The sequence below is a fragment of the Candida jiufengensis genome, assembly GCF_024610255.1.
Source record: "Candida jiufengensis strain CBS 10846 chromosome Unknown scaffold2, whole genome shotgun sequence".
Taxonomy (NCBI): Eukaryota; Fungi; Ascomycota; class Pichiomycetes; order Serinales; family Debaryomycetaceae; genus Lodderomyces; species Lodderomyces jiufengensis.
This window is the reverse complement of record NW_026261561.1, coordinates 1,115,613-1,141,766: the sequence shown is the minus strand read 5'-3', so window position 1 is coordinate 1,141,766 and position 26,154 is coordinate 1,115,613. Positions and strand designations below refer to the sequence as shown.

General features: G+C 25.6%; 8 protein-coding genes across 8 annotated transcripts; 4 read left to right on the top strand and 4 right to left on the bottom strand. All coding sequences in view use genetic code 12, as the record gives it.

Moving 5' to 3' along the window:
- Nucleotides 1-2,250: 2,250 nt before the first annotated feature.
- KGF54_003535 (SKN1/KRE6 family beta-glucan synthesis-associated protein) lies at nt 2,251-4,434 on the top strand (the record flags this gene model as incomplete). Its single annotated transcript, XM_051764134.1, has 1 exon — nt 2,251-4,434. One exon carries the CDS (start codon nt 2,251-2,253, stop codon nt 4,432-4,434), a length of 2,184 nt encoding a protein of 727 aa, XP_051619595.1.
- Nucleotides 4,435-4,508: 74 nt separating this feature from the next.
- Nucleotides 4,509-5,852, bottom strand: KGF54_003534 (tRNA splicing endonuclease subunit; the record flags this gene model as incomplete). Its single annotated transcript, XM_051764133.1, has 1 exon — nt 4,509-5,852. One exon carries the CDS (start codon nt 5,850-5,852, stop codon nt 4,509-4,511), a length of 1,344 nt encoding a protein of 447 aa, XP_051619594.1.
- A 1,908-nt stretch (nt 5,853-7,760) lies between these two features.
- Nucleotides 7,761-10,019, top strand: FAA2 (Faa2p; the record flags this gene model as incomplete). Its single annotated transcript, XM_051764132.1, has 1 exon — nt 7,761-10,019. One exon carries the CDS (start codon nt 7,761-7,763, stop codon nt 10,017-10,019), a length of 2,259 nt encoding a protein of 752 aa, XP_051619593.1.
- Nucleotides 10,020-10,810: 791 nt separating this feature from the next.
- On the top strand, nt 10,811-14,344 carry ZCF35 (Zcf35p; the record flags this gene model as incomplete). The annotated part of the gene is made up of 1 exon (XM_051764131.1): nt 10,811-14,344. One exon carries the CDS (start codon nt 10,811-10,813, stop codon nt 14,342-14,344), a length of 3,534 nt encoding a protein of 1,177 aa, XP_051619592.1.
- A 176-nt stretch (nt 14,345-14,520) lies between these two features.
- KGF54_003531 (cationic amino acid transporter) lies at nt 14,521-15,540 on the bottom strand (the record flags this gene model as incomplete). Its single annotated transcript, XM_051764130.1, has 1 exon — nt 14,521-15,540. The coding sequence occupies one exon, from the start codon at nt 15,538-15,540 to the stop codon at nt 14,521-14,523; it is 1,020 nt and encodes a 339-aa protein (XP_051619591.1).
- Nucleotides 15,541-17,337: 1,797 nt separating this feature from the next.
- On the top strand, nt 17,338-20,889 carry MRR1 (Mrr1p; the record flags this gene model as incomplete). The annotated part of the gene is made up of 1 exon (XM_051764129.1): nt 17,338-20,889. One exon carries the CDS (start codon nt 17,338-17,340, stop codon nt 20,887-20,889), a length of 3,552 nt encoding a protein of 1,183 aa, XP_051619590.1.
- A 322-nt stretch (nt 20,890-21,211) lies between these two features.
- On the bottom strand, nt 21,212-22,003 carry RPL8B (60S ribosomal protein eL8; the record flags this gene model as incomplete). The annotated part of the gene is made up of 1 exon (XM_051764127.1): nt 21,212-22,003. One exon carries the CDS (start codon nt 22,001-22,003, stop codon nt 21,212-21,214), a length of 792 nt encoding a protein of 263 aa, XP_051619589.1.
- A 659-nt stretch (nt 22,004-22,662) lies between these two features.
- Nucleotides 22,663-24,321, bottom strand: KGF54_003528 (uncharacterized protein; the record flags this gene model as incomplete). The annotated part of the gene is made up of 1 exon (XM_051764126.1): nt 22,663-24,321. The coding sequence occupies one exon, from the start codon at nt 24,319-24,321 to the stop codon at nt 22,663-22,665; it is 1,659 nt and encodes a 552-aa protein (XP_051619588.1).
- Nucleotides 24,322-26,154: the final 1,833 nt, after the last annotated feature.

The following is a 26,154-nucleotide window of genomic DNA, read 5'->3' as shown; positions in this document are numbered from 1 at the left end:
GTATTGAATAATATATTTACAATCAATAACAACAACAACAACATATTCAAATTATGTAATTTATTTAATAAATTGTACAAAAGATATTTACATGTAATACATTTGTATTAAATACATAGATATATTAAGTTAAGTTAAACAAAGAATAAAAATTCAGGAGAAAGAGAACAAAAATGAAAGAGCAATAAATTCAATACTATGACCTGTATATAAATTTTAGCTTAATAAAAAATTTAAATAGTACCACGAATTTTTAGTAACTATTTGATTATACTATTTAATTATTCAATATTGACATTATTATTATAAGTATTAAAACTTATAATTCAATTAGTGCTTTTAGTAAATTAAATGTTATCTAATTTTACGGGGTCTGGTATACACTATAGATACTGAAAGTTTTATGATAAGAAAAATCATGATAGTTTGTTGTTAAAATAAAATCCAAAAATATATAGATCTAATAAGTCGAATCAACACTTTATAGCAAAATAATTCAGTAACTTAAAATTTTGAGTTAATTTACGTGAAGAGTATAAAGCATATAAAGTAAAAAAAACATATAAGAAAGATAACGTATATTAAATTTTACCGTATTTCAAATTTTAGTAATTGTTAAACGATTAACCATTAACTCTTGACTTAGCTTGACTCGGCTTGACTTATCTTCGACCGATAAATAAATTTTAATTCACACAGAAAACACGAAATTATTATTATTATACTGCATATAATAAGTAACTTTTAAGTCGAGAATTGTAAAAAACAGTACAAAATCAGAAGATTAATAACTAAAAAAAGAACTCTTAGCCACAAAATCATTATTTAAACAAAAAAATAGACAAATTTAAATACAATAAAAAAGGGTACAAATTTTAATATTTCAATTAAAAGAGGCTGTTAATTTATTTTCTAAATAAGTTATAATTGTATACAAATCTGGATCAATAATTAAATATAATAAATTATTATTGTTTTAAAATATGTCAAAAATAAAATATTATAATTATATTGATTAATTGGACGCATGTGTCCTTGAATAATTAATAATATTTTATTAAGACGCGTACTTAACATTTTCATGTTGAAATTTATAAAGATGCTAGTTCTCAAATTCATTTTAATGCTTTTAAGTAAAGTTGATTCTATTATGAACTGGTATATTTTTTAGTTTATCAATATTTCGCTTGCTATAAATAAATCAATTTAAAAAACTTTAAAATTAAGTAAATAAATAAATTTTTCGAGGCAGTGTTTGAAAAAAAAAAAATTTTCTAAACAAAAATATAAAATAAAATGAATATTCACTGATGAGATCTACTTGCATAAAAATTTACTTAATTTTATTTAGGTCTTTAAATGAAATAATTTAAAGACATTAAAGCTTCAATTAAGGTATTAATAGCTTAAATTTGAAATTTAGTACGAAAAGTAAGCTTTAACTTTCAGAAGACTATATTAGTTGCCTGTTAGTGTATCTGTACTTTGTTTACACTATTATGATCTTACTACACGATTTTTATAAATATTTATAAGCTTTTCGCTACAATTGTATTGCACTTTTTATTAAATCTTGGTCAAGTTTGGACTTTAAAAAATTTATTTGTTTCAAACAAGTTTACACGTTTAATTTTACAAGTACGTGATAAAATTCTCTGTTGGTTATTAACTTATTGATATTTTAAATTTAGCATAGTATTTTGGTTTCGCATTATGTTGCATATTGACTTCAATTGTTAAATTTGAAGACATACTGAAAGTCTAATCTCACAAGAAGTTATAAATTGTACAAGTAATAGATACTTAACTTACCAGCAATCTAATTCTATCATGAATCATTTTATAGACCCAAGAAATATATATTGTCCCAAGAATAATTCGTCTTGTAGCATTTAAGAAAAAAAAAAAGTTGTAGATATAAACAATTTTTAAAAGATCAAGAAAAAAAATAATTTATTTTTTTTTAAAGTTATTCTTATTATTTAAAAAGTAATTAAGAATAAATACAACATTAACTTTGATACTTTATAAAATAAATGTAATATAATGTTTAATTATAATATTTTTATAAATTTTGTTTTTAAATTAAAATATTTGACAGGATTCACCAGATTTGAAGTAAATATTGCTAAGTCAATGATTCATCAATAAATATTTTGTTCAAATCAATCCATTCGTTTCAAATTGTTAGCACAACCCCTTAAACAAATTTATACAAAATCTTTATATCATACCACTTAAAGTTATAATATGAAAAGAAATTTAACTGAGAATCCACCAACTATAAATCTAATAAATTCAGAAGGACAATATGATAATCAAGATTTTGAAGAAAATCATATTTTACCAGATAGATCAACAACACCTATAAATCCTTTTGAAGAATCATCAAATCATAATGTACATTATTCTCCACAACAACTGAGTTCTGATTCAGATTCATATTATAACAGACAGAGATTAGAATCTCAAAGTAATAATCAAACACTAAGCCATAGCAGTTCATTCGTATTCAATGATCAAAATCGAAGTCAATATGTACCATCAACTCAAGATTCACAATCTATGTACTCACATTCACCAGTAATGCCAACAAATCATTCGTTTCAACCACTAATACAAAATGATTATAATAGAGTTAACAATCCAATATATTCACCATCATTAAATCAGCATCATCAACAACAAGGTAAATTTTTAAAACTATCACAACCACATGATTTTGCATCATCATCATCATCATCAACAATCCCACCATTTGATAGATATCCAAAACAATTTTATATTAATTCATCAAATCAACAATCAACATCAAGTTTATTAAATCATGAAAATAATTCTTTTAATTCAAATTCTTCTCCACAAAATACTTCCATATTGAATAATTATGAAGATTTTTCACCTTTTGGTGGGTATCCAGAATCACAATTTCCTTTAAGTATAGATGAAAAAGAACCTGATGATTATTTACATAATCCTGATCCAGTTTTAGATTCTGAATATAATAAAAATAGATTTATTCATGACCTCAAAAATATGGATAGTAGATCATTTAGTGGATTATTAGCTTTTATTGCATTATCCATAACAGCAATGTGTGTATTTATATTATTACCAGTTTTAACATTTACTGGAATGTCAAATACTACTGGACCTCCACAAACATATGAAGTATTAACTGATTATTCATATCCTATGTTAAGTGCAATAAGACAAGATTTAGTTGATCCAGATACTCCTGTAAGTGCACTTACAAATATTGGTCAAGATGGTAAAACTTGGAAATTAGTATTTAGTGATGAGTTTAATGCTGAAGGTAGAACTTTTTATGATGGTGATGATCAATTTTTCACAGCTCCTGATTTTCATTATGCTGCTACACAAGATTTAGAATGGTATGATCCTGATGCTGTAACTACTGCTAATGGTACTTTAGTTTTACAATTGGATACTTTTCAAAATCATGGATTATATTATAGATCTGGGATGGTTCAAAGTTGGAATAAAATGTGTTTTACTCAAGGTAAATTAGAATTTTCGGCAATGTTACCTGGTTATGGAAATATTTCTGGTTTATGGCCTGGTTTATGGTCAATGGGAAATTTAGGTCGTCCTGGATATTTAGCATCAACGGAGGGAGTTTGGCCATATACTTATGATACTTGTGATGCAGGTATTACACCAAATCAATCATCTCCTGATGGAATCTCGTATTTACCAGGTCAAAGATTAAATTCATGTACTTGTCCAGGAGAGTCACATCCAAACCCTGGTGTTGGTAGAGGAGCACCAGAAATTGATGCATTAGAAGGTGAAATTCATGGAGTAGTTGGTAGAGTATCACAATCATTACAAATTGCCCCATATGATATTTGGTATATGCCAGATTATAATTTTATTGAAATTTATAATGCATCAGTCACTTTAATGAATACTTATGCAGGTGGACCTTTTCAACAAGCTGTTTCTGGAGTAACTATGTTAAATCAAACATGGTATCAATTTGGAGATGTTGAACATAATTTTCAAAAATTCGGTTACGAATATTTAAATAATGATGACACTGGATATATAACTTGGTTTGTTGGTGATAATCCAACTTTTACAATGAAATCTCAAACATTACATCCTAATGGTAATATAGGATGGAGACAAATTCCCAAAGAACCAATAAGTATAATTATGAATTTAGGTATATCAAACAGTTGGGCATATATTGATTGGCCATCATTAGTATTTCCAAGTACTATGAGAGTAGATTATGTTCGAGTTTATCAACCTGAAGATGAAATAAATATGAGTTGTGATCCTGATAATTTTCCCACAGCTAATTATATTGAACAACATAAAAATATTTATTATAATATGAATTTAACAACTTTTGAAATGGGTGGTTATACTTTTCCAAAAAATAAATTAACTGGGTGTAAGTAGAGTTCTAATTTATAGAGATTTTTTTTTCAAAAGTACAGTTTTTTAATATTAAGTTTTATTGGTAACTACTCTTTCTAAAATTCATTGTATATTATTGAATGATCTCTATCTGGATAAATTGCATCTAGTTTCTCTGAATTGAACTCACAATTAAAATTACCGGTAGAAATATTAATAAAATTTAATATACCATAGTTATAAATACCAATAATTATTGGGTTAGAACCATATTTGAATCCAGCATCTCTTTGCTTTAAGTATGTATTTCTTAATTGAATCGATTTATCTAATTTTTTATTTCTTTCTTCTGCTTTCTTTGCTCTAATCTCTCTTTTGGACTCTCCCACTTTTGATGACGTTTGGGTCTTGGTTGATTTTTTAGGTTTTGGTTTTTCGGAATCTTTTGGTTTTAATAATTTTGATTGTAGATCTTTGATCTGGTTGAATGTCAAGTAGTCTGGATTTTTTGATGAATCAATCACACATAATTGATAATCTGGTAAATGAGGGTTTTTTTTGGAAAATTGTGGTGTTGGTCTCCATACGTTGTAAGTTATATTTAGTTCATCTTTTGATGGTTTTGGATCGATTTGTTGAATGTTTAATGCAATTGATTTGAAAATATTTGTATAATTAAAGTAGCATTTAGTTTTGAAATGTAATGAATGCAAAGCTGGGTATGGTAAAAGTCCCCATTTTCTCGGTAGTAACCAGAATGAAACATCAAAGATTGAATGTGTAATTTTACCTGTTTGATCTATAGTTGATTCACTCTTTTTGACGTTATCAGAACTAGCTTCTAGTAGTATGTAACCAAGTCTTTTTAAATATGCATAAATTTGATATTTTGCAACATCAATCTTTGTCAAGCAATATAGATATTCTAAATCTAAACTCCACAAACTATCTTCAATATTGTAACTTCTTAAACTTTTTAGATCATTTTTGTTAAGCATTTCCTCTACTTCTTGATTTGATAAATAAAGTATTAGACTACCTCTTTCAACTAAGTAAACAGTCTCAATATCATTCAAGTACATGATTTCATTTTTGACTTTCCCCATATCTTTGAAAAAATTACCTTTCACATTAAGAATAATACATTGATGAATAGAATTGATCCAAATCCCAACTAATCTTTTTGAATAATGATGACCACGATCTTGAGACAAGGCCAAATACATGGCATTTTGAGATTCTTGTAAAGACGTAAGTTGTACTGTTGTTCCATCTGGTTCAAATTCTTTTTCTCCTCTTTTGGGTATTAATGATTTATTATTTGATGTTGTTTTAGTATTTGATGTAAATTGTTTCCAATCTTGTTGTATTTCGTCTTCTAATTCAATTTCATCTTTTAGCTCCTTATTGGACTCTAATTTCTCTGCTGTAGGTATTTCGTCATCTTCTATATTTGACATTGGTCGAAGATACTAAGATTGAAATGATTTTTTAACTGGTTCCAAGATGTAATTCTAAAATATGTAACAGAATTTTTTTTAAACCGCACTAGTTTCCTCTTTAAGTAAATGAAAAGAGATCAATTAATACTGTCAAAAAATATTATGAAGTTCAATTGTATCAAAAATCAATAATTGGTGCTAGAATAATCAGATTATTTTCACTCGCAATTCAACTGACCACCTCAAACATGTCACAATCAGATGTCACCTTTAGTCTACTAGTAAGTATTCAACATAAATGCTAATAAAATGATTACAAAATATATTAACAAACCTTATCAAAAAGTCAGAATCATTATTAAATGACATGATTCAAAACATAATTAAAAATCAAATCTTAAATCAATATTCAAATAATCTAACAATAGAAAAATCAATTACAGAAAATAAAGAAATAGATAATTTAATAAAAAATTATAATTTTCAAACATTGGATATGAATAAAGATATTTTTGGTCAAGATAAAATTAAATTAAAAACTAGTGAAATTTCAAGATATTTTGAATGTGAAAATTGTAATCGTAAAATTGCAGGTGGAAGATTTGCTCAACATATTAATAAATGTTTAGATAGAAAAAGAAAATGATGCTAAAATAACATAAGATTTGGGAGAAGCAAAATCATTGTTGTCGAGTATGTAAAGTCAAAATTAAAAAAATATAAAATCAGGTTCAAGGCTAACGAAAAACACTGCCAAATTATAAAAGTTCCATCACCATTTTGGGGAACTTGATAAAGTAATATGAGGTAATAATTACAACACTTATCTTGAAAACAATCAACTAAATTTTGCACTTGAATTGGTAGTGTAGAAATAATATGGCTCAATTCGCGCTACTACCACAACCACGAATATTGATTCGCTTGTCTCGTAATAATTGGAAACCCAATCGAGCTAAAAATAATCATTTATATCCATGTAATATACTTGACGATATGAGAGGTTTGAAGAATTTCGATATAAAAATAGGGTAACAGTGGAAATTACTGAATGGATAAACGATAATCACTGTAACACAAGATGTTAATCTACCTCATCTATTCAATAGATTTAGTATTATTTATCGGAGTTTTTTTTCTTTTTCTTTTAAAAATTTCTCTTAATATAAAACAAGGTTTTTAAAATGTGGGGAAAAAATTATTAATATATGAAAAATTTAAAATTACAATAAAATATAAAATAAAAAGCGCTAATAAACGGTATTCAAAATTTGTAATAGCTTTTAATATTGTTCTAATAAGTTGAATTAATGGTTTGAATTTATTCTCTTAAACTTCTTCTAGAATTATTTAAGTATCAACCAACCCCTCATTTATAGATCTAAATTTTGACTTAAAAGATATTGAATAATATTACATAAACATTTTAAATTTACTTTAATCACAAGAACTGACTTTTAATTTAAGAAAACAACATCAGTAGCTTTATTATCTATAGTTGTATTTAAAAGTCAACTATCTAAAGAGTGAATGTAAAACTATTTTGAAGTTATCAAATAATTATGTTGATCTTAAAATCTATTTGTTTTGTGTCTATTATTATTATTATTACTATTATTTTATTAACAATGTATGAAGTATAATATTATTGATAACGTTTTTATAGTTTTTTAACCCCAACTTTTTAATATTTAAGACCCAACTTCAAAAAATGTTTTTAAATACGTTTGATCTTTCAGACGGTAAAACAATTTAATAACCGAATCAATTACGGCTATCTATTCTCATATATATTCACTATACTTTCCTTGAAATTATAGGTATTCAATTTTGCAATATCATAGCTTTATATTTCTCCACATTTCATAATTTATTCATAACTTTATACAGCCGACTACTATATCCAGAGTTCATTTAATAATTAAGATGACAACAAATTCATACTTTTCAACCATTGATTGTTCAGTTGAAGATGCATTTAATAAATTACCATTAAATGATGATGTGTTTGAAACCCAACAAATACCAAATACAGCAACAAGCTCACAATTTTCACAAGTTTTCAGAAATAAAGCATCAACTGAAAGATTAATTGATTCAATTCATCCCGAATTAGATACTCATGCAAAATTATTTAATAATGCTGCAAAAAAGTTTTCTTCACGTCTTTGCTTAGGTACAAGAACTTATGATTACAACAATAAATCACTGAATAATAAATATGATTATATTACTTATAAGGAAACTTTTATCAAGAAAAACAATATAGGTGCTGGTATTATTAGATCTTTACAATCAAATAAATTTTTAAATCCAAATAAAATTGAATCTCATCAAAAAATAAAAAATCATTTAAATAATAAATTTGGTATTCCAAATTATTTACGTAATAATCCAGATAATTGTATTGAAAAAGATTGTTCATTTATATTATCATTATTTGCAGTTAATAGAGTTGAATGGATTTTAACTGATTTAGCATGTTCTTCATATTCTATTACTTCAACTGCTTTATATGATACTTTAGGTAGTGATGTTTCACAATATATCTTGGACTTAACTCAAAGTCCAATTGTTGTTTGTACAATGGATAAAGTTGAAGTTTTATTAAATTTAAGACAACAGTATCCAAAAGAAACGGAAGCTTTAATTTCAATTGTTTCAATGGATCCAATTAAATATATTGATAAAAATTTAATCAAATTAGGTCAAGAATTAGGTATTGAAATTCATGATTTACATCAAATTGAAGAAATTGGTAAATCAAATCCAATTGAAGAAATTCCACCAAATCCAGATAGTATATTTACTATTTCATTTACTTCAGGTACTACTGGATCTAAACCAAAGGGAGTTATGGTTCCTCATAGATGTGCTGCTTCATATGTTACAACTTTATTATGCTATGAACCTCAACCAAAAGAAGGTGATATAGCTTATGTCTTTTTACCATTAACTCATATATTAGAAAGACAAACCTCTGCATTTGCATTTAGTACTGGTTATACTTTGGGCTTACCTCAAACCACCGTTGGTAAAAAAGATTTTGTTCCTTTTGATTTAATGCTTGATGATTTAAGAATATTAAAACCAACTTATATGTCAATTGTACCAAGATTATTAACCAAACTAGAAGGTTTAATCAAGCAACAGGTTAAAGAATTACCAAAATCTGATCAGCAAAAAGTCAATGAAATCATACAATATAAGATTCAAGAACAAAGTAAATTTATGGGTTCAAAAGGTATTAACTCAAAATTAGATTCTTTTCCACCATATCTAAACCTACAAAAAATGACTGGATTTGAAAATATGAAATGGGTACAAACTGCATCAGCTCCAGTTGCTGTTTCAACAATCGCTTATTTAAAAGCAAGTTTAAATATGGGATTAATGCAATTTTATGGATTAACTGAATCAGGAGCAGCCATAACTAGTACTTGTATGTATGATTCAAGACCTGGTTCTAGTGGTTCCATATCAACAACTGGTGAATTTAAATTAAGAAGTGTACCAGATATGGGTTATGATATTAAAAACTTACAAGGTGAAGTTATGTTAAGAGGTCCACAAATGTTTAAAGGTTATTATTATAATCAAGAAGAAACAAATAAAGCAGTGACAGAAGATGGTTGGTTTCATTCTGGTGATATTGCAACTGTTGATGAGTTGGGTAGATTAAGTATAATTGACAGAGTTAAAAATTTCTTTAAAATGGCTCAAGGAGAATATGTATCACCTGAAAAAATTGAAAATAAATATCTTTCAGCAAATCTTTTAATAAATCAATTATTTGTTCATGGTAATTCATTAAAATCTTATCTTATTGGTATAGCAGGTATAGATTACGATCAAGGTTTAAAATTTTTAAATGAAGAATTTGGTATAAATAAAATTGGTATGTCACAAGAAGAATTATTAACCATACTAAATGAAAAACCCGTAAAATTAAAAATTTTAAATTTATTAAATTCAAATGTAAGAAATCAATTAAATGGTTTTGAATTATTACATAACATTCATATTGAAATTAACCCCTTAACTGTTGAAAGAGAAGTTGTTACTCCGACTTTTAAATTAAGAAGACCTATTGCTCAAAAGTTTTTTGCTAAGGCATTACATAAGTTATATGAAATTGAACAAAGTTTAATTCATGGTGCTAAACAACAAGTTGCAAAATTATAGATTGTGTTTACCCTGAAATCGAAAAAATTAGATTATTTTATTTATATATTATATAGAGTTTATTGAATGGACTATATTGCCAATTTCTACTTTGTATTTTGGTTCGACTTTATTTTGACAGACAGAGAAATCATTTACGACTGCATGAAAGATGATCATAACGAGTGTTTCGAAGTTTTAAAGTTTAATTTTGTCAAATTTTACTGCAAAAACTCGCTAAAATTTACTACTTTGCGCCAATTGATATTATTTTACTAAATCAAGCTCAGTCTTCACAAAAACAGTAGATAAACTTAATAAAACTTAGAATTTGACCATATGAAGAAATATTGACTAGTACTTAAAATTCTATTGGTGATAGTTATTAATCACAAAAATTATTGCGAAAATAAAATGATACAAATTGAGCTAATTAATGTTTCACCAATTTCTCAGCATACATAATGGATCCGATTTGGAGACTTGGTGGTTAAGGACCTTATAGAACTTGACAAATCATTGGTAGTTCGTTAAAGTGTATAAATTGTAATATAGTGTACGGTTTCTGCGCGGAATTAAGCTTGTGTGTTAAATAAAAGTAGATTAGTGTTTTGACATAAAACGAGTAATATTTTATTATTAATAGAAAATTTAATATGTACAATAATTATATTTCTTACGTCCTAAATTTAGTTTCATATTTTACAACCAAAATTTACAATCATCATAAACGTTAAATAGAAATCAAACATATTCCAAATCTGTATTAATATACAAATCATATAGTCACTGAATAATTCAAATGTTTCAAAATGACAACAAATGATGATAAATCTGATATACCAACACAATTAAGTAGTCCGGAGATTAGCAAAAATGATACAGAAACAGAAGATCGAATTATTAGAAAAAGAAATAGACCAAGTTTAGTTTGTTTCCCATGTCGAAAGAAAAAAATTAAATGTGATAGAAGTAAACCTTGTAATAATTGTATTAAAAATGGTATAATTGATGAATGTACTTATGATGAAAGATTAAATAATCCCAAGAAATCAAGAAAGTCAAAAGGTTCTGAAAAGAAAGTTAAAACTGAAGAAAGACCAAGTTTATCACCACCGAAATCTAAAAATTCAGTTCAATCACCTCAAGCTAATGACGTTTGTGTGATACTACAAAAATCAGATTTGGATGCATTACAAGCTAAAATTAAAAAATATGAATCAATGTTAAATGATAAAATACCGAAAAATCATATAATTATAAATCAAAAGAAAAAAATTGAAAATAAAAATGAAGATGTTGTATTTAATAATAGTGTAGATACTTATAGAAATGTTATTTTTACAACTCATGAAGAATCAAGACCGGGTTATATTCCATTTGAAAATATTACATCAGAAAGAAATTTCATGTATGATCCAAACTTATCAGTTACAAATCAAATACTACTATCAGAACTACCCAAAAGAGAAAATTTTTTGATTGGAATAAATCCATATAATGATCCTGATGATTCTATTAAATCTTATTCACAAACTTATAGAAGTAATGATTTAACCAGAAACAGGAATTTATATCCATTATCTTGGTCATATTCAGTACGAAATTCTCCATCTTATAAAGCATTGAGAAATTTTGCGTTAAGAGAAAAACATCAAATGAATAATTTCAAAGTTGGAATAACGTATGAAAGGTTGAAAAAATTAATGGTACCAAAAGATGATAAAATTAAAAGTACTTTAAATCTAGATGATAAAATTGTTTCATCATTTCAAGAAAAAACTCAAACTGAAGAAAATGAAAAAATAAGTGGTATTAGCATTGATCCAATGTATCATAAGACAATAAATATGTCAACATACTCACTAGGATTAAGCGTATTGGGTGGTGCAAAAGATAGAGAATGTACATTAATAGAACAAATAAAATTGGTGATGCCACAAAAAAGGGTCATTTGGTTATTAATAAAAAGATTTTTTACTATGCTATATCCTTTCATGCCATTTTTGATAGAAGGTGATTTCAGAAAATCAATAGAGAATATAATTGGACCAGAATCATATGAGCAAAAAATACCTCATGTTAAATTTGAAAATAAAGTAGATTTCAGTCATATTGGAATCTTGTTAGCAATTATAAGACTTAGTTATTTGTCATTGTTTCATAATAAAGGATCATATAATGAAAGAATTTTGACTAAATCTAATCCAACATATGAAGAAGATGAGAAAAAATATTTATTATTAAATCCAGTACCAGTTGCTTCCATATGTGTAGCTCAAGCTTGTTTGTTTCATTTAGAAAAATTATGTACAGTTAGTTTACCAATATTACAATGTGCCACCTACATAAGAATGTACAAGATTTATGCACCAGAAGAAGGTGATGGACTTGAAGGTGGTAATAGTCAAATTCAAAATAGTACATTAATCTCAATGAGTTATATGTTAGGATTAAATCGTGAACCAGATAAAACACCTGATTTCAAAGATGAGAAATTAAAAAATTTATATAGAAAAATTTGGTATTTTGTATTACTGATGGATTATCTTCAAGCATATACTTATGGATGTCCTGCACTGATTAGATTGGATTCTTATGATACAAAACGACCATATTTAAGTGATGAAAATTCAAATTTAATAGATAAAGAACAAGATAAAACATCATATTCATTATATGCTTTTATCAGTGCTTTAGTTAAAGGACCTATTTTAGAAATAGTTGATTTATATTCAAAAGTTTCCTCAAAAATTAAACTATATGAATTGACTACTCATTTAAATTGTTTGGAACTTGGTGTTAGGAAAATATTTGGCAAGACTGGAGATTATATTTACCCATTAGAAGAAACAAATAGTAGTTATCACACAAACAAATTAATGAAAGCTTCAATTTTACTCAAGATGTACTCATTTTTAATGTTGAATTATTGCTTCTTATTCCATTATTATGATAGTATCAACAATAAATTATGCTTTTTTTATTTAAAAAAACTATTGGCAATTGGAATGAATGAGGTTTTACCAAGTATATTTGCATTGATTGTAAGAGCACATGAATTATTTGGAGAAGCTGCAGATTTATATATGAATCCTACAATCATACAACTTATAACAAGAATAACAGATATTTGTTTAATTGGAATAATGAGGAGTAATTTTGCATTATTCAAAATGCTGAATGATCCAGAACACAAAAATCTTATAAAAAATGATATAAATTATAAAAAGAAATTTGATTCAACTAATAGATATATCACAATGATGGAAAAAGCATGTAGAGTTTGTTTAACTGCTGTTTCAATATTAAGTAATAGATATTACTTTGCATGGGAAGTTACAAGAAGTCAAAACTACTACTTAAAGTTGGTAACAAGTCATGAATTTTATAAAGAAAATAGTTCAAAATCTTCAGAGTTTTCATTTTCTAGTTCAATTATTGAACATATGAGTGAATTATCAGATGTTGTTGAATCTGGATTAGATGAATTACAAGTAAAAGTTGATAAATATTGTCAAGAAGTTGATATACCTTCATTATTTAAAAAATCAGAGGTTCCAAATAATCATCATTATAATAAACCTGAAAATGAACAAGTTGAAAAGAAACTCAAAACAAACAACAAGAGAAGTTCAACAACAACAACAACAACAACAACAACCACATCTCCTTCAAATAGTATAGCTACTCCAGGTAGTGTAGCTTCGAATGGTCTTTATTTTACTGGATTTGATGATTTAACGTTTGATAATAGTCACGAAATTGATTCTATTTGGTTACAAATGTTATCTTTCAAAAATGATGATAAAGATGGTTATGGTAATACTCAAAAATCTCCACAACAGCAACAGCAACCACAACAGCAGCCATTCATGCAACCACCATTGCAAAATCCATATATACAACAACAACAACAAAATCAACAACAACAACAAAATCAACAACAATATCAAAATCTATATCAACAACGATCTCAACAATCACCACCACCACAGCAACAACAACAACGTCAACAACGTCAATCAATGTCAGATAGAAGAATAATAGATTCAAATACAGCAATCAATCTGGCTTATGATTCATTTGGAAGATTAAATGATCAAATTTCAATTCCTATAAATGAATCAATTCAAAATCAACAAACTAATAATCAAAATCAAAATCAAAATCAAAGCCCAAATCAAAATCAAAATCAAAATTTCAATCAAAATAATATTAACAATATAAATAATATAGATACTATAAATGATCAATATAATGATCCATTATACCAACAAGCTAATTTATTTAATTATTCAGAATTATTTCAAGATTTACCATTAGATAAAATCTTTAATATGTAAAGTGCTGGCACTTTTGTATATCATTTATAGAAAAAACAAATTAGTTATTCATTCTAGATAAAAAAAAATCGTTGCTAATAATTTTCATTAATTGTTCTTAATTCTGAGTCTAATCTAATAAATATACAAAATATAACCTACAAAATTCAAATTCTATTTTTTTTAAACCCATCTCTTTAATTATTTGTCCCATAATTTCTATTATTATTACTATTATCATTACCATTAGTAGTAGTTAATATAGTACTTTCACAACAACTAGTTAAATCATCATCATCATCATCATCTATTTCATAATCATCTTTATTATACAAGAAAAATTGAATAAAGATAGTAAAATCTAAAGCTAAAGTCCCCAAAGAACCAGCTAACCAACTTGAATTAACCCATAAATAATACCAACTCATATCTATTGAAATTATAGAAATAACATAAGTTAAATTTCCTAAACATGCAAATAAAAAAAACATAAATGATATACCATCAGTTGATTTTCTTTTATAATTTAATATAATTTGTGGAATACGTGAACCTAAATATAATATGGCACATAACCAACCAAAAAATTGAGCTAATGGGTCATATATTAAATCTGTAGGATTTTTTGAGTCATGCTTATGTTTATGACCATGACCATTATGTTTTGAATCATTTAAATAACTTATATACCATCCAATAACTCCTGATAATACAACTAATGATACCATTAAAGTATTTAATAAAATTGTAGATATATTTGAATTTGATGATGTTAATGATTCTTTAGTCTTAGTTGTTTGTCCATTTTCTAAATCTTGTGATGATGATGTAGTTGTTGATGGTGATAATACATTTTCTAAAATATCATCATTTATAGGAGTAGTAGGTGATAAATGAGTTAAATCAGTTATTGATTTTTTTTGTTCTCCATCTCCATAAACTAAACATTGCCATAATAATACAATATCAGCAAAAGTATAATAAATAGCTAATATAATCATAGTTGGTAAAAGACCTTGTAATACTGCTCCCAATACATTAAAAATATCACCAGCTAACCATAATATAATAAATGATAAACTTAAACCTTTTGAAGATTTTCTTTTAAAATTTTCATAAATTTGTGGAGCAAATACTATAATCCAACATGATAATGATATAGAACCTGTTATACCACTTATTGCTTGTGCATCTAGTATTACTGGTGGTGGTAACATTTATATATAAATATATGTAACTTGTTTATTTCTCAGTTGTCAATTGTTGCAAAATCAAAAAGTTATAATAAATTTAAGTTAAACTATTTTTTTTAATTAAATCGTTTTTTTTTTTTCATATTTCTTTTTCTCATTCCAAATTTTATTATACGTCAGAGTGGTGAATTAAAAAATGAATAGCGCCGCGCGATTCATATATACAAATTTAATGAGTCAAATTTTTTAATTAATTTATAATACATCAATATATAATTTTATTTGGTTAAAAAGATTAAGTAAACTATCTACTCACTTTATTTGCTTTAAATTTTCATTACATGTTTTAAAATTGTAATAATTTAAAAATGTTATACTCAATAAGTCAAAATAAAATGAACATTTCATCTTAAATGAAACATACTTAATTTTTCTAAAACATGTTTCAAAGCTCATAAAAACCGACAAAGTAAAGATCATGATTAATCAAGGTTTGAAAAATACTCGTTAAATTTGATGATTTTACTTTATTTGAGTTTCTAAACTTCATTTTGATCTAGATTAGAAAAAAACAAATATCTATTATAATTCTTATATTGAATGAATTGATCTCAACTTTATATATAGTATCTTATTTTTGAAAATTAACGCTAAAATAAATAATTATAATTAGATATCGAATATTTCATTTCTACTAAACTATGATAGAATCAAAAGATAATCAGCAACCAAAACGTCAATTTTAGAATAGAGAGTTGAATTTTTAGTATGTGAAGTTGAAATATTAAAAATTCAATATTGATTTTTATTAATTTCTATTTATCAATCGAAAACCAATGAATCTGAAAAAGTTTAAGTATGGCAGAAAATAAAACCAGAAATTCTCAACAGATGGAAGTTTTACTGTTAAAAGCTTTTATGTCAATAAATTGAATTGGATGTATATTTTAAAGACTTTTCAGGTGGAAATAATAATATTGACATATTTAACAATATTTTAATCTTATAAAGTCGTGACGTGATCTAGAGGTTCACGACATACCACATCAAAATTATACTTTGTATTAAATTTCAATTTTAATAAATGTGAAACACTTCTACTAATTCTAATTTTTATTATATGTATATTATCATTTAATGGATAGAAAGAAACTAAATTCTTGGAAAAAAACTAAGTTTAAATATTTGAGAAGATTTATATAATAATTGTACTATAATATAGTATCAGAAAGACTTTGTTCTTCAAAAAAAAACCCTTAATTTATTTCTATTTAAACTTTTTTTTTTCAATACTTTAAACATCATTACTTTTGCCTATATATATAATGATTTGTAATTCATCATCAATTATTAGAATTCTTTACTAAGATTACAATTAATAATATTACAATTAATTTTTTATAAACTTATGATTTATATTGAAAAAAATTAAATTCCGAATTATTATCAGTTTATTCATATCTCCGAGTTTTTGATTCCCTTCTTTGTTTTTGCCGTTCAAACTTTAAATTTTTAAAAAAGTGTAGTAAAATATTATTAGGAGATATTAAAAAAAGATATTAAAAAGAAAAGAGCATTAAAGGATATTATTTTCTAAATTTGAAATCTCATTTTTGAATGAAAGGATTGAATTGATGGTAGTTATATATTGAATAATTTTAAATAAAAGCATTGTTAATTTACAATATTGAAAACTTCTTTTTATCACTCAACTAATTTTTCAAGGTAAATAAAATTATTATTTTAAAATATATTTTAATCTTGCAACCAAATTATTATTTAATACTTTTATAAATAACATCATATAATCAACAATCAAAAATGTCAACCATACCTCAACTAACACCACCACAACCTCAACAACAACAACAGCAGCAATCAGATCAAAAATCAAAACAAACTAATCAACCAAGTAGAAAACGTAATAGACCAAGTCTTGTTTGTACAAATTGTAAGTCAAGAAAAATTAAATGTGATCGTCAATTACCTTGTTCAAATTGTATTAAATCTAGAAAAAAGGTGGTCTGTACTTATGATGATGAATGTCCAAAAACCAATGATCAATCAAACAAAACTCAAAACAATATACAACCATATGAACAAAGTGCAAGGCAACCAATAAAATTTGCAAATCAACAAATAACTCCACCTTACATACAAGGCAATCAAAACTTACAAGAACAAAACAATAATAAACTTATTGGATCCAAAAGAAATTCAAATCTGAGTATTAATAGTAATGAGTCTAAAAAATCAAAAGTATCTTCTTCTTCTTCAACAACTACCGCGAATGAAGATCAAGTAGCATTAGAAGAATTAAAATTTCTAAAGCAAAGAATTGAAAGTATGGAATCAAAATTACATCAATCACAATCAAATTCAAATCAACAAACACCAACTAGTCACAACAATCAAAACTCAAGAAATTTTAATAACATATCTCAACAAACTTTATATTCAGTACCTTCGCCAGTCTTACCACCTCCATCTTCAAATGTCTCTCATTCATGGAGTCCCGGAGCTTCAACACTTGGAAGTACTCAATCTCAACCATCTCAATATACCACATCATATAATTTATCAGATACACGAGTAAGATCTCCACCGGTTCAATTACCCCCTATAACTCTTAAGGAATATTACTCGCCTTATGAATCATCAATAAGTAGTAACTCAAATAAGCCATCTCCATTAAATAATCCACCGATAAATTCAAATTCAAATGATTCTATGGATGGTATTAATCCATATTTAAATGATACTGAAACTATAAATTTTTTTGAAAATTATTCATCAGTGTTTTGTAAAGATTATAAACGTATAAATTATGGACCATTTGCTTGGTCCTCAATGATGAGAAGAGATGAAGTTTTGAGTTTGTTATGGAAACACGTTGGTAAACAGAAAGAAAGTACTCAAGATTTAGCTATATGTCCAGCAAATGCTGAAATAAATCAAGAAAATACAATTATTGTAACTAACGAAAGTGATGAATCTGAAGGTGGTTTTAAAAAACGAATGTTAGAATCAAATGGTTATAGCGATGTTGTACCTTATGATTTATTAAAGGAAAAATTGAAAAAGAAAATAAACAAAGATACATTACCATTAGAAATGTCATTATATGAAGGTCAATTTAGTTGTGAATTTCAATTAATTGATAGAATTCGTCAAGTTTTTCCAGCAAAAAAAGTCATTTGGAAATTAATTGATAGGTTTTTCACTTATTGTTATCCTTTCATGCCATTTTTAGATGAACAAGATTTTTTGGATTCTGTTATTAAAATTATTGGCCCAAGATCATATGAAGAAAAACCTATCGAAAACCTCAAAATTGAAAAAAGATTAGATTTAGCAATTGTTGGAGTGTTATTAATTGTTATGAGAATAACTTATTTATCATTATTTTCAAATAAATTACAAGTGAATGAAGAAAGATTAACTACAAATGATCCATCTGAAAAAGCTCAAGATATTAAATATTTAATGCAAAATCCAATAAGTATAATATCCATAAATCTTGCAACTTTTTGTTTATATCAATTTGATATTTTAAGAAGAACTTCAATGCCAGTATTACAGTTAGCATTTTATATAAGATTTTATTATATGTTTGCACCAGAGGATGGTGATGATGGAGATGGATCAGATACAAATGCATTTTCAGCACTTTTAATTCAAATGGCTTATTCATTAGGTTTAAATAGAGAACCAGAAAAATTTCCAGGAATATTACAAAATCAAAGGATGAATCATTTAGGTAGAAAGATATGGCATGTTTTAGTACTTGGTGATTTACATCAAGCTTATGCATTTGGAAGTCCAATGTTGGTTGATCCTGATAGTTTTGATACAAAAATACCATTTAGTAATAAAGAAAATTCAAATGTTATAGATTACGAATTGGATAAGAAAATAACTGATGTATTTTTCCCAAAGAGTTTAAAGTTATATGAAAAGTTACGAGCTATTTTGAAAAGGGTTTTATGTATCGCAGGATCATCAAAAGTCAGTGAAATTTGTAATTTAATAAGTGAATTTGAAGTTTCAATGGGAGAGAATTTTTCATCTTTAAAAAATTTATTAGTTATAACTCCAGGATCTCATATATTTGAAAGAAATTTTAAAGCAAAATTTTATATATCTTTAAAATCATTTTTTGTTTCAATTTATTTTCATATTTTTTTACATTATGAACATAAAGATGTTGGATTAGCTTTTTTTTATTTGAAAAAAATTTTAAAAATTGCAGCAATCGATTTAATGCCTCATTATTTTGAATTAATGGGTAATTCAGAAGTTATTTGTGATATGTTTATCAACCCTAAATTACAACAAATTATTCATAAATTAAATCAAGTTTATTTTGCATTAATTATTAGAGTTAATTTATCAATTTATGGATTGAAATCAAAACCTGATCATGAAAAAAGATGTTATTCAGATACTCAATATTATGAATATTATAAAGAGTTATGTAAATTTTCAAGTTGTTTAACAAGATGTGCAGAAGTCTCAATTGCGGCCGTTTCAAAATTAAGTTCAAGATATTTTTATGCATGGAAATTAACTAAGTCACATACTTATTTACTAAAAATTATAACAACTATGGATTTTTATAAAGATCAATTTGTTGATAATAAAACAACTTTAAAATTACCAGATTTCTCAACAATTCAAATTGAAGAAATTGTCGTAATGTGTGAAAAGGCATTAAAAATATTAGGTAAAGATGGTCTTTTGGGTAACGAATTTTGTAAAGATGTTACATACAAACAATATAAACATCAAAATAGTGTATCATCAACAGGATCAGGATCCACTACCTCAAATTCATTAAATAAATTAACTCCAAATTCAGATATTTCAATTACTGATGCAAGAACATATACAAATGAATTTGGATTAGATGTTGCAACAAATCAAGAAATTGATAAAATTTGGTTACAAATGTTACAACAACAACAACAACAACAAATCCCACAAAATTCTCAAGAGAACCCAGCAGCTGCAAATTTACAACCTCAACAACCATTATCACAACAACAACAACAACCTCTACAGCAACAGCAACAACAACAGCATCCATCAAATCAATTCCCACAAACTCCTCAATTTAATGACATTTATGGTAGTGGTAGAAACTATTCACCATTTCCAACAAATTGGCAAACTGGTTCAACTCCATATACTTCTTTTGATCAAAGTCAATTTAATGGAAACACTAATGGTGGAATTAATAGTGTAACTAATAGTTTCAATGGTGGTGTAGGATTTACTGCTTTACCTAATGGTGGTTTTGGATTTGAAGAAAATGGATCATTTGATTTTTTTGCTGATTTACCTTTTGATCAAATGTTTAATGTTAAGTAAGATTATATTTGTGAATATTTGTATATACTTGATTTTTTTTTTTTCTATAATATATAAATGAATTTTATTGATTCTTGATTACTATTCTGTATAATTTATACAAAATTTGCAACCAGTTTTTGACAATCATTTTGTGTCATAGTAGTGAAACAATATATAAGTATTACCGCGATTTTGACGCAAATTTGAAAACATCAAGAAAGAGCACTGATGCCTAGAGTTTTTTGAATTACTGATAAGTCGAGACTTTATTCAGTAGTTACTATGAATTAAAAAATGTTCGATATTAATTAATATACAATTATAAGGTTACTAAATTTACTTAATTACCAGTTGAAGAAGCAGCATTAGCAATAGCTTTTTCCTTTTTAGCAATTTTATCATTAGCTTTTGAACCCATAATACCACCACCCCAATGTTTTTTATTTTCTTCATATTTTTCCAAGTAGTTTGCATTTATAGTTGAAATTAATTTAGATAATTCTGATTCATCAGCTGAAGAAACTTCAGTTAAAGCAGCAACAGCAGAAGTTTTTTGATGAACTAAAGTACCTAATCTTGCTTTACCTTTTACTACAGCATATGGTACACCCATTTTTTTACATAAAGCAGGTAAAAAGATAACTAATTCAATTGGATCAACATCATTTGCAATTAAAACTAATTTAGCTTTTTTATTTTCAATTAATGAAACAACATGATTTAAACCATATTTAACAACTAATGGTTTTTCACTAACATCTTTTGCACTTTTACCTTCAGCAATTGCAGATGCTTCTTTAGTTAATCTTTCTTTTTTTTCACTAGTGGTTTCTGGTCTATATTTATTAAATAATTTAAAAGTTTGAGCAGCAGTGTTTTTATCTAAAGTATTATTAAATTGAGCAATTGATGGTGGAACTTTTAATCTCAAAGACAAGATTTTTTTTTGTCTTTGTAATCTAACATATTCTGGCCATTTTACAAATCTTGATAAATTTCTTTTTGGTTGAATTGATTGTCCGATACCAAAATTCTTTGGAGTTGATGCTAATAATGGGTTTTTGTTGGTTTGAAAGGTTTTGGATTTGGAAGCAAATGGAGCTGGTGCTACTTTTTTACCTTTTGGAGCCATTTTTTGGTTATTATTGTAGTCAGTTACTAAGCTTTATTCTCTATGTGAAAAACTGAAAAATTAGTTTTTGATGATATTAAACATTTTGTTAGTGCGTGATATGGTAGCATTACAAGTTTTTTGGTGTGTTTAAAGCCCTAACTATCATGTGACCATTTTTTTTGACGTTGGTTAAAAAAATATTATAAGACAAATGCTTTTCACGACATTAGCTCCAATTTTTCATCAAATGAATTGAGCAAGAGAAAACGAATTTTTGTTTTGTGTTTTTAATGAGATCGAGTACAAATTGAAGATCTCCCTGGTGTAACAACTACACAAAGCAAAAACCGTTGAATAGAAGATAAAACTGCATCATTTAAGAACTTTTAATATTCGATACATTAAGGCAAATGAGAAAGAGGAAGAGAATATCGTTCTTTATTAAAAAATAAATCAATATTAAATTTCTATATAAAAAATAACCTAAAATCTGCCCACTTAAAACATCATAGCAATTAATTAAGTTTTTTGATGTTTTGTAATTATAATAATTAATTTGAACTGAAAAGTTGAGTATATGAATAAATAATAAATAATTGAACCACTGAGTAGTTCTAGTACAGTTTTTATATTTTGAATTTTGTTCCTTTGAATTTTGATTTTTGTGTTTTTATTTTTTAACTACAATCAACCCATCTTGAATTACACCACCCTTTAACAGTATATTGAGTTTTTGTAACTCCAGAATTAGGAGCTTTACCATTAAATTCCCATTTACCACCTTTTAATATACCACAAGGTTTAATACTTGGTTTTAAATCCCATGGTAAATATTTACCTTGTTTTCTTGTTATTGAACGATTTAAAACGCCAGCGTTTTTGTGATTATCTTTAGATGTCAAATTAGAAGTTATGAAAATATAATTTTCTGAGTCAATGAATTCTTGTGGTGAGTCGTCTAATCTTGGTTTTAGAACTACCGAGTTCCATAATTTCTCACGAGATAAATTTGAAATTTTGTAGATGTTATGAATTTGATGAAACTTTTTCAAATTTGGATTTTTTCGTATCATTGAATATAAATCTTCTTGAGTTAGTGAATTTGGTAATGTTCTTGTGTTTATTCTTGAATTATAATCATACGCGTATAATCTTAAAAATTGTGAGTTGATTCTTTGATCTCTATTTTTGAAAATTGTTCTTGTTACTGTGTTATTGTTATTGATGGCGGTGGCATTTTCTGGTAAAATCGTATCATGTTCATGTTCAACTTCACTGAATGTGATTAATTCCTCTGAGGATTGATGTACCGGTTCTTCTATTTCTTTTGATTCCTCCTTTTGTTGTTTATGAAATGGTAATTTATCATCAGTTAATCTTGGTGAATCAGATATAAAACTTATTAATTTATCTTTTGTTGAATTTTTTAAATTTTGAACTGATGTAGTTAAATTTGAAACTAATGATTTTGTAAATTTTGATTTGGTGGTTTCATCTTTAGATTTCGAATTTCTTAGTATACTATATAATGAATCTGTTGATGATGTTAAAGAATTATTTGGTGGTGATGATCTTATTGAAATTTGTGAAGAAACAGTTGATAAAGAAATTGATTGTGATGCAAAACTTGTTAATGATGATCGTGGTAAATTTTTTGTTGAAATTGGAGAAGTACTATATGATGATGGTATTGATGAAGATCTTGTAGAATTATTAATTGAAACTATAGTAGGTGAAGTTGATAAAGAAGATATAGATTCATTAAATGATATAGGAGTTGTAATTAATGATGATATTGATGATGATACAGACATTGATATATTATTTGAATCTTCGAATTCATCACTTTTGTAAATTGAACATGTATAGTTTCTATTATTGTTATTGTAATCTAAGAACGATTGTGAAGATTTTATTGGAGATGAGGAATAAGAATTATATGAAACTTCATCAGATGCTGAAGATTGATCATCTGAATAATTACATTCACAATCACTTGAACAATCATCATCTAATATATCTTCATTTGATTGTATATTATTTTTGGTATTAGTATTATTATTTAATGGATGAGTTTTGGTTTCTTGTAATACAACCAATGATGAAGTTTTTCTTAATTGTTTTCTTGATGGTTTTGAATTTGGGGATATAGGTCTTGGTTCATTTGCTGAATCTTTGGTGAATGAGTGGTTGTCATTATGACCTTTATTATTACTTATTGTAGGTTTAAAATTTTGATAGTGAGTATTATTATTTATATTGTTATTATTATTTGATAATATCATTATAATATTATCTTGATTAAAAGATTGTTCAAATTCCATATTTATAGCCATTTTTGAATATATTAAATTATATTATGATTAATAAGTTATTATATAGACATTATACTGGGAATTTGATAAAATTAATAGGTGATAGTATAAAATACAATTGATATTAATATAGATAATGTAAATAAATGACTTATTGTAAATGCTAATACGTGTTTGTCTTTTTAAACTTTAGCCTTTTTTTGATAAGTAAATTGAAAGTAAACTTTATTGATGAATGTGGTAAAAATATTTTAAAGATAAGAAAAAAAAACGAATATATTGGAAAACGTGATTAAAATCTGATTAGGTTATATCCAAATGACAAATAAATGATGAAAATGAAAATATTCTCTTAGTAATTCTAAAACAAAAAAAAGTAGACGATAATTTGATAAATTGGTTGTAAAAATATATATTTGAATAAAATATATAGATGGAATTTTATTTGATTATTATATATAAATTTCAATATTAAAATATTAAACGATTTCTAATTTTATTTAGTGTAACATTGAAAATATTTTGTGTGATATACATTTAATGTATTTACGCTTAATATTTGATATTGTAGATGTATTACTAAAAATAAAAATAATATAATAATTTATTTTAATTGCCATTTAAATTTATAGATTATTTTAATTAGTATATAACATTAACTAAGGATTAAAGTATAATTTATTATTATAATTATAAAAAAGAGATTTAATCTAGATCAACAATAGTTAGTTTAATTTTCTTAAGTTTATCAACAAATTCAAAAATCCATCATAAAAAAAGTTAAGAAAAATAATAATTAAAGAATGTAATAATCGTCTACAACAAATAAATTAAATTGAATTACTAAAAAATATAACTAATGGAATACAATAACCTTAATAAGTTTCTTTTAAATAGATTGTTGATAAATTTATACATAACCCAATTGTTTAATGTAATATTGAAAAATGTTACCTTCCTTATCAAGAAAATACAATTTGACTTAAACTTCGAAAAGAAACAAATAATATATCTTTTCAATCTATAAACTATAATTGATAAATAATCTTTTTATTACCTGAAAATAGTGTCATGTTTATTTATTATTTTGCTTGAGATGGGATTAATTATATGAGTGAACATAAAAAGATTCTCGCTAAATTCCTTCTTTTAATAAGATTAGCAAGAGAGTTTCACTTAGTTACCATATCATCTTTAATATTACGTTATGTTGTTTTTATTTAATCGAAATTTTTATTCAAAAAAATCAAATTTAACAGGTTAGTATAAATGGTAATATGTGTTTGTTAGTTATTATTAATATGAAAATTAAAAAGAAATAATCTACAAACGTTCGTATTCTAATACTTAATCATTTAATCAATTATACATTTAAAGATATATTTTGACGTATATTACATTATTATTTTATTGTATTAATATTAGTTAATTACTCCATAGATTTATATGGCATTTTTTATTTTTTTTTCTATTGTTTAAATTTGCTTTCTAAATATTATGTTTAATAGATAAGAATTTCAAAACACTGAAAAAATATCAAAACCTCTTGTATACTTATTATTTAATTCGACTAAAATAGTTGAGGATTATGAGAGTATTGTACTGCTACTCGTGCCTTATGGTCAACAGTCGAAAGGAGTAAAAGTCTTTCATTTGACTTTGTTGATATTACTCAACATGTTTTTCCATCCTAACAACTTAACTTAGATTCTATAATACAATTTTGGAATTCCGGAATTGTGCACAGTGATAAAAATAAAAAAATCCGACCTGAAATTTATATTTAAAGTTAAATATTACGATTTGCGACAAACAAACAAATTCTTAATATTTCAACATCCGTTTTAATGGCTC